Source organism: Hypoxylon trugodes (assembly GCF_022578975.1).
Source record: "Hypoxylon trugodes strain CBS 135444 unplaced genomic scaffold F4822scaffold_2, whole genome shotgun sequence".
Lineage (NCBI taxonomy): Eukaryota > Fungi > Ascomycota > Sordariomycetes > Xylariales > Hypoxylaceae > Hypoxylon > Hypoxylon trugodes.
This window is the reverse complement of record NW_026250017.1, coordinates 2,334,682-2,346,152: the sequence shown is the minus strand read 5'-3', so window position 1 is coordinate 2,346,152 and position 11,471 is coordinate 2,334,682. Positions and strand designations below refer to the sequence as shown.

The 11,471-nt window shown below is 46.6% G+C and overlaps 5 protein-coding genes across 5 annotated transcripts; 1 reads left to right on the top strand and 4 right to left on the bottom strand.

The window, feature by feature from the left end:
- Window positions 1-32: 32 nt before the first annotated feature.
- On the bottom strand, window positions 33-1,048 carry F4822DRAFT_425628 (uncharacterized protein; the record flags this gene model as incomplete). Its single annotated transcript, XM_051460372.1, has 3 exons — window positions 33-170; window positions 227-694; window positions 785-1,048. The coding sequence occupies 3 exons, from the start codon at window positions 1,046-1,048 to the stop codon at window positions 33-35; spliced, it is 870 nt and encodes a 289-aa protein (XP_051318192.1).
- Window positions 1,049-1,344: 296 nt separating this feature from the next.
- F4822DRAFT_128939 (pyridoxal phosphate-dependent transferase) lies at window positions 1,345-3,203 on the bottom strand. Its single transcript, XM_051452676.1, has 3 exons — window positions 2,485-3,203; window positions 1,503-2,423; window positions 1,345-1,437 (listed from the first exon to the last, which is right to left on the bottom strand). Exons 1-2 carry the CDS (start codon window positions 2,965-2,967, stop codon window positions 1,506-1,508), a joined length of 1,401 nt encoding a protein of 466 aa, XP_051318191.1. The 5' UTR covers window positions 2,968-3,203; the 3' UTR covers window positions 1,345-1,437; window positions 1,503-1,505.
- Window positions 3,204-3,477: 274 nt separating this feature from the next.
- F4822DRAFT_128927 (uncharacterized protein) lies at window positions 3,478-4,622 on the bottom strand. Its single transcript, XM_051452674.1, has 2 exons — window positions 4,244-4,622; window positions 3,478-4,156 (listed from the first exon to the last, which is right to left on the bottom strand). The coding sequence occupies exons 1-2, from the start codon at window positions 4,537-4,539 to the stop codon at window positions 3,625-3,627; spliced, it is 828 nt and encodes a 275-aa protein (XP_051318190.1). The 5' UTR covers window positions 4,540-4,622; the 3' UTR covers window positions 3,478-3,624.
- Window positions 4,623-4,891: 269 nt separating this feature from the next.
- F4822DRAFT_390971 (ATP-dependent RNA helicase SUB2) lies at window positions 4,892-7,552 on the bottom strand. Its single transcript, XM_051457081.1, has 5 exons — window positions 7,051-7,552; window positions 6,055-6,465; window positions 5,642-6,002; window positions 5,332-5,589; window positions 4,892-5,272 (listed from the first exon to the last, which is right to left on the bottom strand). Exons 1-5 carry the CDS (start codon window positions 7,274-7,276, stop codon window positions 5,224-5,226), a joined length of 1,305 nt encoding a protein of 434 aa, XP_051318189.1. The 5' UTR covers window positions 7,277-7,552; the 3' UTR covers window positions 4,892-5,223.
- A 250-nt stretch (window positions 7,553-7,802) lies between these two features.
- On the top strand, window positions 7,803-8,791 carry F4822DRAFT_390970 (Rpr2-domain-containing protein). The gene has a single exon (XM_051457080.1). The coding sequence runs from the start codon at window positions 8,022-8,024 to the stop codon at window positions 8,607-8,609; it is 588 nt and encodes a 195-aa protein (XP_051318188.1). The 5' UTR covers window positions 7,803-8,021; the 3' UTR covers window positions 8,610-8,791.
- The last annotated feature ends 2,680 nt before the right edge of the window (window positions 8,792-11,471 follow it).

The window sequence follows — 11,471 nt, the reverse complement described above, 5'->3', positions numbered from 1 at the left end:
TTTTAACTTTTGGTACCGCGAAATACAAGCATTTATGCTAACAAATATTCAGGAGATTTTAGGTCGACCCAACCCAGATTCGGCTCCGACTGCTTCCAACCCAGTCGGTTCTGTACAAGCTTCGAATAGGTCTTCACATCCTCTATCGGGTAACTTAGGTACGGAATTTCCTTTGCACGATAGTTAGTAAACGAAATCCATAAGCCGAAAGCCATGTGTAACGTACCTCCTGACGATGAACACCGGAACACATGAAAAAGATGTGCACGGTCCGACTTCCGGTGGGCATGGTATAGTGACCGGCGCCGTGGAATAGACTTCCGAGCATAACGAAGGCCTCCGTCTTCTTCAGCTCAGCATCAATTACGCCCTTATCACCATTGGGACCAAAATCGGGCTTGTCGTCGCCCCACAAATGCGATCCAGGCACGATTCTCGTCGCGCCGTTGGCTTTGAATGTGTCGCATGCCGGTACAAATAGACCTAGTAGCATATCCCGACCCTTTTCGTACTTGTCGGTCTTAGTATGCCACGCGTGATGGTTCTTGTCATCCCTGTGTAATCGCTGCGGCTTGCAACCCGGGCGAGAGTCCATGGTTATAGAAATAGAAAGTAAGGGGTGAGATTTGTTGATTTCAGCCTCTTCTCCGTACCATGTCTTCGACTCAATGCCAATAAAGTGTTCGGCGAGATCCTATTCCCAACAGCGTCAGTTCATATATCCATCGGAGAAGTCCGAAAAATTCTTGAGGAGTGAATAGACGCTTTATCGGCCATGATTTACCTGGTATAAAGGGTCCGAGAAGAATTTCTCACGAGCGGTCTTGCTTCTACCGACTAATCGTGTACAGGTCGCTGTTCCGCCATTGAGAGCTCCAACCTTGCTTCCACTCTCCGCAATCGAAGCATCTAGGTAGGGTTGGACCTCCTTTTGGGCGTCGGCCAGAGACTCCAAATCAGTAAAGTCCTTGATAATAACACATCCATCCTTTTCTACAGCATCAATGAAGGCCTGGAGTCCAGCCTCTCTTGAAATCCTCTGGACCATTTTTGGCGTGGTTCTTGTGAAACGTAAGGCTATTTTCAGGGGTTAATTGAGAATAGGGGTAACTTTGGCATTTACAAGAGATGAACGACAATCAGAGTTTTTTGGTATAAAAAACAAGAAGTTGGCTGATTTTCTTGAATATAACTTCAAATAGGTGAGAACTTACCTGATAAGGCCACTAATAGTATATTACATGCCATTTCGGACCAAGCCGACGACCCCTCTCTCGCAGGGTTCCTCCGCAAAAGGACAAGCGAGGAACTGCTGATCGCTTATCTTTAGACCAAATAAGTCCCAGTGGAGATACCAATTCGAGATATATCCCAAGAGACACTAAAACCGCGTCGGTTATTTAGGTCGGAGACTACCCGATAAGGCACAATACTAAGCTTGAAAGGGTCGTGTTAGTATATTGTAAGTCGATACAAAATTAAAAACTGACTTCTCAACCGACATTTTATTTACTATTATCTATTAAGTTGTCGTCGCGTCCCTGGCGGGCTAATTCCTGATATCGGGCTGGGTCCTGCTTGACCCTCTCGATGACAGCCCCTAATCTCCTTACACCCTCCAACAAATCTTCTTCGGACTCCCAGGAAAACGTAAGCCTAATCGCATAGTCAAAATTGAAGCTTTCCTCGTTACCAGGAACCTCAAAAATGTCTCCACTTGCAACAATCAAATTCTCCTCTCGTAGGGCGGCGTCTGCTACCACTCTAGCCGAGATACCTTCCTCAAGCGTCAGCCATATGAAGTATCCACCACACGCATCCGTGCCTAGTAACCCCGTTTCATGAAATCGTAAACCGTGAGGTGTTAGATACTTATGAATAGCATCTACCATAATCTTATGCCTCCTCTGCAACGCCGGTCGTACAAATTTCTCAAGATAGTCTTCCAGCTCCCCGCTTCGGACCAACTTTGACATCATCGCAGCGCAAAGTTGGCTTGGTGAACCACCGGATTTAGTCGATCCCGTCTGCGCCAGGCCGAAAGCAAAGGATGGTGAGCCTTCTACCCACCCGGTGCGAATTCCGGGACCGACCATCTTGCTGAATGTCCCATTACTGACAGCGTAACCAAAACCATGAGGATCATCCTTAGCTTGGCCCATGGCAAGGTCGACGTCACACAGGCGGGGAAGTTTCATCTCAGGGGGCCATTCAGAGGGAGGAGTGAGGTTTCCATCCAAGGGCCACTGTAAGAAATCGTAGACATCGTCGCAGATGATGAGTGCGTCGTATTTTCTTGCAAGTTCAACAAGACCACGGCGCCGTCGGAGAGACATTGTTTTACCTGAGGGATTGGCGCATGTAGGAACCACGTAGATGATATGCCGATAATGTTTTCGGTGCTTTCCGGGGTCTTTGTATGTCTGTGAAAGTGTCAGTTTAAATCCGCTCAACTGAACCATACTTCCATAGCTTTGAACTTACTCTCCCTGGCGGTTTATCTTTCTCTTCCTCTTCCTCATTCAATTTTCGAATCCCCTCTTCAAGCGCCTTCAGATCAACTCCTTCATCATCCTCCGGAAAGGCTCTCAGTCGCCCTGCGAACCCAGCATCTTTGAATATGTCAAAGGCAAGATGATAACATGGCGCTATCATCCATATAGCTCTCGTATACTCCGGATCGGTGAAACTCTGTAGAATACATGCGATATTTTGGCTCGCGCCTCCTGAGATGCAGATACGCTCTGGGTCAGGTTTCACATTGAAGTGTCGCCCAAGCCATTGTGCTAACGCCTCGCGCAATGGTTGGTAACCTGGATCGGGGCCATACTGTAGCGCGGGGATGAAAGTGGCCGGGTTGGAAAGAACACTTTGTGCGGCTGATGTTAATAGATTCGGCGCGAGGAGGGATGGGGCTGGCCATCCGCGCATAAGGTTGATGAGTTTCGGAGGTGAGCGAGAAAGCATGATGCCAATAGGGGCTAACCTCAAATCAGTGTTAAAAGAAAACCAGACGTGGCAAGCCCGATTTAATAGAGCCGATCGTAATGGTTGGTTCCTTTATGTCATATTCACTACTCATGAATTATAGATTTTACGTTATACTATAATCAATGGGGAAGGTTGCTCGGGTCTGGACGCAAACCCACTTCCCTAATAGTGGACCGGAGGTAAGCTGGGCAACTTGTATTTTTTATTTGAAATAATTATTAGTTTGAAGTTAGACTACCTACCTAGGTACACATGCATACAGCCTATATATATCGTTGGTGTCATCCATAACGTTTCGTGGAATTGATGATTCAACAAGTGAGTTCTAACCGGGCAGTGAGAAGTATAGGGGATATACCTGGTACAAATTAGATTTGTATTTCAACCTTCTCATTGGCTACGACGTAACTTAAGGTATATAAAAATGAAATAGATGTATCGGTAGATAGTATATATTAGTTTTGCAGATTAGATATTTGGTAATAAGGCAAACGTTACATGAATTCAATCCCCTAAGACATGATTTACATAAATGACGCGACGGTGGCTCAGCGCTGGCAGTGTAGCAAAGAACCAAGAAAACAATTTCCGTACCTCTATATCCAACTAAATAATCATGTTTGGATATACTTTTTATTCTAGCTCTAGCATCCTGGACATTTCTGATAACTCGTGTTGTTCCGCAGGGGTTTGTAACTGCTGTTGCTCCGGGCTCAAGACAGTCCCAACATTACCGTCCGTAGTTTCGGGCGCTGGCGTCTTCGGCTCGGACACAATCGATGCCCTGCTCTCTCTTTGTATCTCCCCGCGCTTACGCACCAGGAAAGCTGCAATGAAGACTAGGGCAGCAGCTGCTACACAGCCGATGACAATGCCGGCTATCGCTCCTCCCGACAGGCCACTTGAGCTTGTACCTACGTTGGTGGTTGGTTCGGGAGTCGTGGTGCTGGATGACGATGTGATTGACGCCATGCTAAGCGACAAATACCTGATCACGATCCCATACGCATTAAGAGCCCCTGACCCATCTCCGGTTGTCGTCGAGGTCTCGGGGCCTTTCCCAGGCGTCGAGGTTGTGTATACGTACTGCACAGATATTATCATGCTGTAGCAGAGGTCGGTTGTATACCATACAAGGTCGGAATTCGTTCGACACGTATAACCACTGTAAAATATTACCCATTAGCAGCGTTCTAGGATGTTATGGAGTTTTGCTTTCTCGTGGTAAGTGCAGGATGTACGGGTTGCTAACACAGGACAACATGTCGCCTTAGTCTCCGACAGGCCTCCAGAGGAACATGCTACCGCGTAGCCTTCAGGGCATGCATTGGAGGAGATAAAAGCTCCGGAGGAGGGACTCCAGCCTGTAGGAAAGCAATCCGAAGTACTCATCGTCGGGCCGAGGTGAAAATACCGGCATTGGGTGAAGCTGCCCTTCGGGTCTTGGCATGTCAAATTTGGGTAGGTAGCGTAATAGATATCTACGAGACAAGACGATGACGGCTTAAATTCTGTAGTCATATGGATCAGATCCATGGTGGTAGACATGTATTCAGAATGGGTGGCGTGGTTCAAAGTGGCAGCGCGTTGATGAAGTGAAGAAACGAAGAGGGGGAAAAATATCGTGATCGGCTCCCTCGGGGGTCGCAAGGCCTGACTGTGAAAAGACTTCCACGGAACGGAGACACAAGTCTACCTACTGAATACCTAGGTACATGTTACATAGGGAAGGTAGTCTGGAAGTGGCTTCATAATATATTGGCTCTTGGCTATTAGGAGGTCTAAGTCGTGTATGCAGTGTAATGTTGTGTCGATCTGAAACACTGATGAAAGCATTGGCTTGAATATTATAATTAGGTCTACATCACTTAGGCAAATGTTCACGAGCATGCTGGATATTTCTTCATATCAGTCTATTCATTAATTGCGCGAAATCGGAGTACGGACCATAACCGTTTACGAAGCCGTTGATGGCGAGAGCTCAAAATAAGCCACGACGAATCAGGGCATCCTCAGCAGATAATCTCTCTGGCCCCGTGAAACTGTGCCAGCCACCCGTTCCAAGCCGAAAGATTATAATGTACAGAAAGCCCCTGATGCCATATGAAACCTTGCTTTTCGGAAAACAAATCTTTTTCGTGAGATGAATGGGCGCACAAATATCAATCCCCTGGATTGCACGAAATTGCTTGATGCGCGCCAAGAACCGCGCAAGTCAGTCACGAAACAGACTTAAGAGGCCATGTAAGTGCTAGCATCGATACCATCCTTCGGGAATTCACTGATGAATGAATTAGTAAATGTGTCGATAACCCATGATAGAAATAAGTGAAAACTTACGGTAAAGCGACTTCGAATCGCTTCTCAATTTGCTTCAGGACATCTTGGTCCGCGTCGGTGCTCACGAAGGAAATTGCCAGACCTTTGGTACCGAATCGGCCGGCACGACCGACACGGTGAAGGTAAGAATCAGCATCGCCAGGTAGATCGTAGTTGATGGCCAAGTTGATACGCTCAATGTCGATACCACGACCGAACACATCAGTTGCGACACAGATGCGCTTGTTGAACTCCTTGAATTCCTTGTATCGTTTAATACTATAATGGATTAGTTAGTGGCCGATTTTAGGATACATCGATTTATACATACCGCTCTTCCTGGCTGACTCCCGAGTGAACCGAGATGGATGGGAAGTTGCATTCACGGAGCAACTTGTCAAGCTCGGTGGCACGGATGGTGCTCTTGACGAAGATAATTACCTGGTTGAATTGCAACTCGTCGAGAAGTTCGTTAAGTTTTCGGTTCTTCTCGCGCTCATCGAGTTTAATGTAGTATTGCTGCAATCCATGGAGGGTCAACTTGGTGTCTTCATCGACGTAATGCTCGGTAGGGTTCTGCATGAACTTCTTGCAGATCGGCTTCACTTCGTCGGAGAGAGTGGCGGAGAACATCATGACCTGCTTCTGTTGCGGAGTGGCTCGGAAAATATCCTGAACGTCTCGTCGCATGTCTTGTGGAAGTTAGTGGGAATTAATTTAAATCGAGGTCAGGTAAAGTCTTACCGATAGCGTCAAGCATCTTGTCACACTCATCGAGAACAAAGATTCGAACGCTGGTAAGGCGGAGGTATTTGTCTCGCACAAGAGCGTTGAGACGACCCGGAGTGCCGACGATGATGTGGGGATGCGTCTCCTTGTTCTTAAGAAGTTCGGCATCCTTCTGGATGGGAGTACCACCATAGAACACGCCGGTCTTGATATCGGGCATGTACTTGCTGAAACGGTTATACTCGTTTCGGATCTGGAAAGCAAGCTCACGAGTGTGGCACATGACCAGGACGGAGCATTCACCAGCAACGGGTTCTACTTGCTGGAGGGTAGTGAGGACGAAGACAGCTGTCTTCCCGAGACCGGATTTCGCTTGGCAGATGATATCACCTCCGAGAAGAGCCTGGGGAATACATGTTTGTTGAACTAGGAATCGATCGAATGTTAGATAGGTTTTCCAAGAGGTTGAGGGGCGCGAAAGTAGGAATTCGACAAGGTCCGTCCATCATCGCAGCATCGTTCTAATATCATAAGTCCTCCTCCACAACCTATTCGACAGTTCCATCTACAGATGGACAGAGATGGTATGCTCGCTCGCAATACCAACTATCAGGGACGTATACGTTGGCTCGAAGCCAAGACTAGCCGTCCCTCCGGCGAAATTACACTGTTAGGATACACCGCTTTACCAGGTATCCTCAGTCCTCGAAGCCGTGAATGAGCTATACTAGACCACCAAGACTAACGCGATAAAACACGAGTCTTCTTAGGGTCGTAAGACAGGCCGACACAGATTGATACTCTAAATATCCTTTGTCGCGAGGCGACCACGAGAAATATAGCCAAAATGCGTGATTTTACGCGTTGACATTCTTGCTTCTCCACGGCCTTTGCTTTTTATATTTGTTTTTCTTCTTATCATATGCTTGCGATTTACTTGCGAGATGGACGGACGCTTGAAGGAGGGATGGATTGTTTTGATAAGCTGGAACGTGTAAGATGTAGACTAACCCTCCGAAGGATGTTCGAATCCGCAGTCGGCGATGGCGCGAAGAAGCTCAGGCTTGAGCAAGAAATCACGGAAACCGGTGGCGTGAATACCGACGTATGATCCCTTCTTGTCAACAGAATTACCGCCGGCGGCAGCGTCGGTCTTCTTTCCGTTGGTGGTAGTGGTGGCCTCGTTGGTGGCCAGCTCCTCGTCGGAGTAGTCGATCAGATCTTCTTCCGCAGACATATTGATGGATTTGTTGATGGAAATAGTGGCGATGTTAGATGTCGCAAGATGGAGGTGAATTGAAAGAGATGACGAGAATTAAAAAAGAAATAAGGAGTTAGAAAAAGAATCTGCCTCAAGGCTAGAAGAGATGGCTCGAGCCTAATAAACGCAATGGCAGTTGTTGATGACAATGCGCAAGAGTTGGTGCGACAAGGCTCTGGTCGAGGTTGAATGGGAAAGGGAAAAAGAGAGTTGTTTTTGTTAAGAAAAAGGCTGGAAAGTGGAAAAGATGAGTAATGCTAAGGGAAAAAAAAAAAGTAAATTCGGCCTGCATGAGCTAGCTGATGGAATGCGCGACCTAGGTAAATCTGTACACATGTACGTGCGTACCTACCCAAAAACATTAGATGCACCGTGTACCTAGATACATATACATAAGTAGCGTGTTTTCAATCAGACTAACCTAAAAAGGTGATAGAGGACAGAATAATGGGGCCGTGTACTGCGTCATTGGATGGATGGCATTGTGCGGCTAAACAATGGAAGAATTTCCCCAGATTTTTTCTCTCATAGCGCCCTTACCCGCCTGCCCGCGCTGCCTGGCAGCCTGCGTCCCCTTTCCGTAGATGAACGGAGCTGGAAACGATTTTGCACCGAGAAACTTTCAACCATCAACACATTTACATCATAATACATTTATCGTTCACATACATCTACATGATTTCGTGCATATTCATGTGGATGCGGCTACTCTTAATAAGACATGGCCAAAGCAAAAGGATCCGGCACTATTCCGAACCGGCCTATCTATTCCCGAATATCCTATCTCTACCAGGCAGCCGCATACCTAGCCAATCACCCTAAAACGAATGAGTCTAGCGTTGTAGCACATAGTCCTAGCTGTCTAGAAGGTGCTGAAGATGAGACAATAGCAGCAGCAACAACTAAAACCGGAACAAAAACAGCAGTGACAGCGGAACAAGACAAGCAAACACCACCCATGACTCATGCTAATCGCGCACTGTCACGACGCTTCGTCACTGATCTTCGGGCAGCATCTTTGAAGAGTCAAATCCGTCTATCCCCTACCATGAAGCATACTATTTGCAAATTCTGCGATAGCTTACTCATCGAAGGAGAGACCAGCACTTCGACTGTTGAAAATAAAAGTAAGGATGGCAAGAAGCCATGGGCCGACGTGCTCATCGTTAAATGCCACACATGCGGAGGATTAAAACGATTCCCCGTTCAAGCTCCTCGACAGAAAAGACGGCCTGTACGCGAAAAAGAACAGCAAGAAAAACAAGCAAAGGAGAAACAGAAGACTGGTGTTGTAATGGGAGAGGGCTGAATATAGCCGCATAACATCCCTGGCCCTTCTCATAAACCTAGGACCGTCTAGGACCTCCGCAACTACCTAGCTGCCTAGGTAGCTTTGATTCACCTTTCCTAAATAACTATGGCGCCATCATACCCGGGGAAAAATTCGTGCTCTTTACACGCCCCATGCAAAAAACGGCATCACCCGATATACACATTCGCGCGATGATCGTTCCGCAGCTAGAGTAGAAAGGTATGTACAACTCACCCGATGATAGCTCTAGGTAACACATGTTAACACTACAATTGAACCCTTCGCTAACTTGTTTCGCATAGTCGCTGGAAATGCGACACTGAGTCCTAGGGTTTGAAAGACTCGTGAAAGCCAACAAGCCCATACAAAACCCCAGGTTATTAGTATCCCATGTTGGCCTGTTTCGAATCATGAGGCGTTACTAATAAAAATAACTGCGCCGCCAGCACGTGAAAAGCGATCACCATGAACAAATACCCAGCAATTGGGTCATGGAATATCTAATCAAGTAGATTTAATGAGGCTATATCTTGACTTATAGGTAGATTATATAATATGGGTCTACCCGGTGTCATATCAATCTCCATCAATCCATATTTAGCATCTTTTGCCACAGTATTGTTACTTAGCTAACTAATTAAGATAAGCTTACATCCTTCAGCCCCATCATCGTCGCAGTGACCCTTGTTCTTCATCGTAGAAACGGGTCCCTCCGATGCAATGCACGCTTTTGCCGGATCTACTCAACGGAACCTAAGTTCTCACCGCTTCGGGACAACCGATACTGCATAACCCGGCTCGTAACGCCTTAGCCTACCACGAGCATCTAGCATTATTTTTCTAGATGTCATAGATTAGTCCGCACCAGGGCTAAACCTCGTGGTTCAGAGTGAAACGGGTCTACACCCGTGGCCGTTGATTTCTATACTCTACCAGTGTACCTATCAATGAGTTTCAGGTGCCCTAGCTGAGTGTCCTAGCTGAGGAACTCCCAACCAGCGTCATGTTTGCCCGACAAGTGGATGGTATCAGACTTGGGTTTCTATTTTTTCCCATATGGTGTTCTACCGTCGGAGAGCGGGACACTTCCGTGTCTTCGACTTGGACGCAGCGTCGACGTGTTTACGTTCGTTGCGTATTAAAAATCGTCGCTCGCTCCTCGGAAAGTATTGAGTTGTTTGTCATCAGCTCATCATCTATGAGCGAAGTCACATCTTCTTTTTAAACAGATGGCTTTTCGTCGTCGGGAACCCTTCTAACATTTCGCAGACAGCTACTCACAAGCTCACAGGTTCTCCTTGCGAAGACTGACCCGATGTTCCACGATGTCATACTCACAAGACTGAAGCTTAAGAGCAGCGGCGCCCGAGGCTAACAGATTTGGAGGTCTATTGCCCGACTAACACCACAGTATAGGCGCTTAGGATAAATGTCACTATTTCTCTACTAGGTACAAGAAGGGTCATAGTCCTACTATCGAGGCTCATGAAGTACGAACTCTTCACCACACCTACATAGTCGGAACATCACTAATAAGTAAACTTTCTAGATTTTCCTAGACGCCGACGTACTTCCCAAGCAATGGCATAGGCCGCCCTAACATCTCGAGCTCGAAAGATTTCTTCAAGTTCATTTTAACATCCACTAACCACCAATACTAACACTAACTATCGCTTCATTGTCATTACTCGTGGCACGTTGCCTATCAGGCGACCGCGCGAAGGGAAACTCGATGCTCTAATCAATTATAACTCCACAGCGTTAGGACAATGTCGATATCTTGAACCGAGTCTTAAGGCATACTTCGCTACAAGACCTATAATAAGGTACGTCGTTATGTTGCTGCCGTGTCGTACTTAGCTAATCGTAGCCCCAAAGAAGTACAGCATAAACTACACAAGACTTAGGTGCTACACTCCGTCCAAACAAGTATACACTACTTACGACAAGCATCTAACCGTCATTGTCCTCCAGACCCGAGTTAATAGCTGTGGAGCTTTCCGTCGAGCACGAGCAAGATATTGGTGGATTCTAGGGCTAGTCTATGAGGCTGAGTGGGGGCAACTTGAGTATAGTATGCTTCGGATATTTATAGATATCGTGCAAAACGAACTTAAACTAACTGTTTGAAGATGTTTTTATTCAGGCAATCCTCTTTTTTGTTTGTTGGGGCTATCCTCCCCCTAGGCGGGCATGATGGCGTACTAACACACTCGGATGCGAATTGGCAGTCTGACAGGTTGACGTCGGGGGATAGGTACTAACATATTGGCAACATATTATAATACTGACAAAGCATACTAATCATATAAGCCCAGTTCATCAAGGACACATTAAACTAGCCTACCTAGATACCTTAGGTACTTCGGTAGTTAGTTAGCGGCGCGGGTCATCGAGCCGGGACTGGCTAATTAGGGGAAAACTAACGATATTGAGATACTGACATAACAGCATTTCAATATACTAATCTACTAACCTACTAACTAGAAAGCAAGTTTACGTGGTGGGAGATGGAATCAAATGGTTTTATGAAAGGGGGGAAAGGAGGGGAGGATAGCCCTGATAGGATTGCCTGAATAACAACACCTACCAAAACAAGCTCCATCACACGCCTGTGCACTTATCTCTAAGTCTCGTGAACAACCTAGAGTCGACTGTTGGTGTAGCTCAGTGATATTAGTAACATTGACTAAGTGCCTAGTATCCCCAAGGGAATAATATTGCGATATTTGATAAGCAACGGAATGGCGATATATGATAGCCTGGGTAGTCCCGTCGTCCATGTTCTGACTCCAAGTAGGTTAGCCCAGCAACACTGACTACCTACACAAGGCTGGGTAGTTCTCCGCGGGTACTTTG

Bases quoted from the DNA above. Each gene is read 5' to 3' on its own strand.
- F4822DRAFT_390970 (XM_051457080.1), top strand. From the start codon at position 8,022: ATGGCCAAAGCAAAAGGATCCGGCACTATTCCGAACCGGCCTATCTAT.
- F4822DRAFT_390971 (XM_051457081.1), bottom strand. From the start codon at position 7,276: ATGTCTGCGGAAGAAGATCTGATCGACTACTCCGACGAGGAGCTGGCC. The intron at 6,466-7,050 runs GTTAGTCTACAT...ATCGATTCCTAG, and splicing joins ATTCGAACATCCTTCGGAGG to TTCAACAAACATGTATTCCC. The intron at 5,590-5,641 runs GTATGTATAAAT...AATCCATTATAG, and splicing joins GGAGTCAGCCAGGAAGAGCG to TATTAAACGATACAAGGAAT.
- F4822DRAFT_128927 (XM_051452674.1), bottom strand. From the start codon at position 4,539: ATGTCTACCACCATGGATCTGATCCATATGACTACAGAATTTAAGCCG. The intron at 4,157-4,243 runs GTTAGCAACCCG...AATATTTTACAG, and splicing joins AAGGCGACATGTTGTCCTGT to TGGTTATACGTGTCGAACGA.
- F4822DRAFT_128939 (XM_051452676.1), bottom strand. From the start codon at position 2,967: ATGCTTTCTCGCTCACCTCCGAAACTCATCAACCTTATGCGCGGATGG. The intron at 2,424-2,484 runs GTAAGTTCAAAG...ACACTTTCACAG, and splicing joins AAGATAAACCGCCAGGGAGA to ACATACAAAGACCCCGGAAA.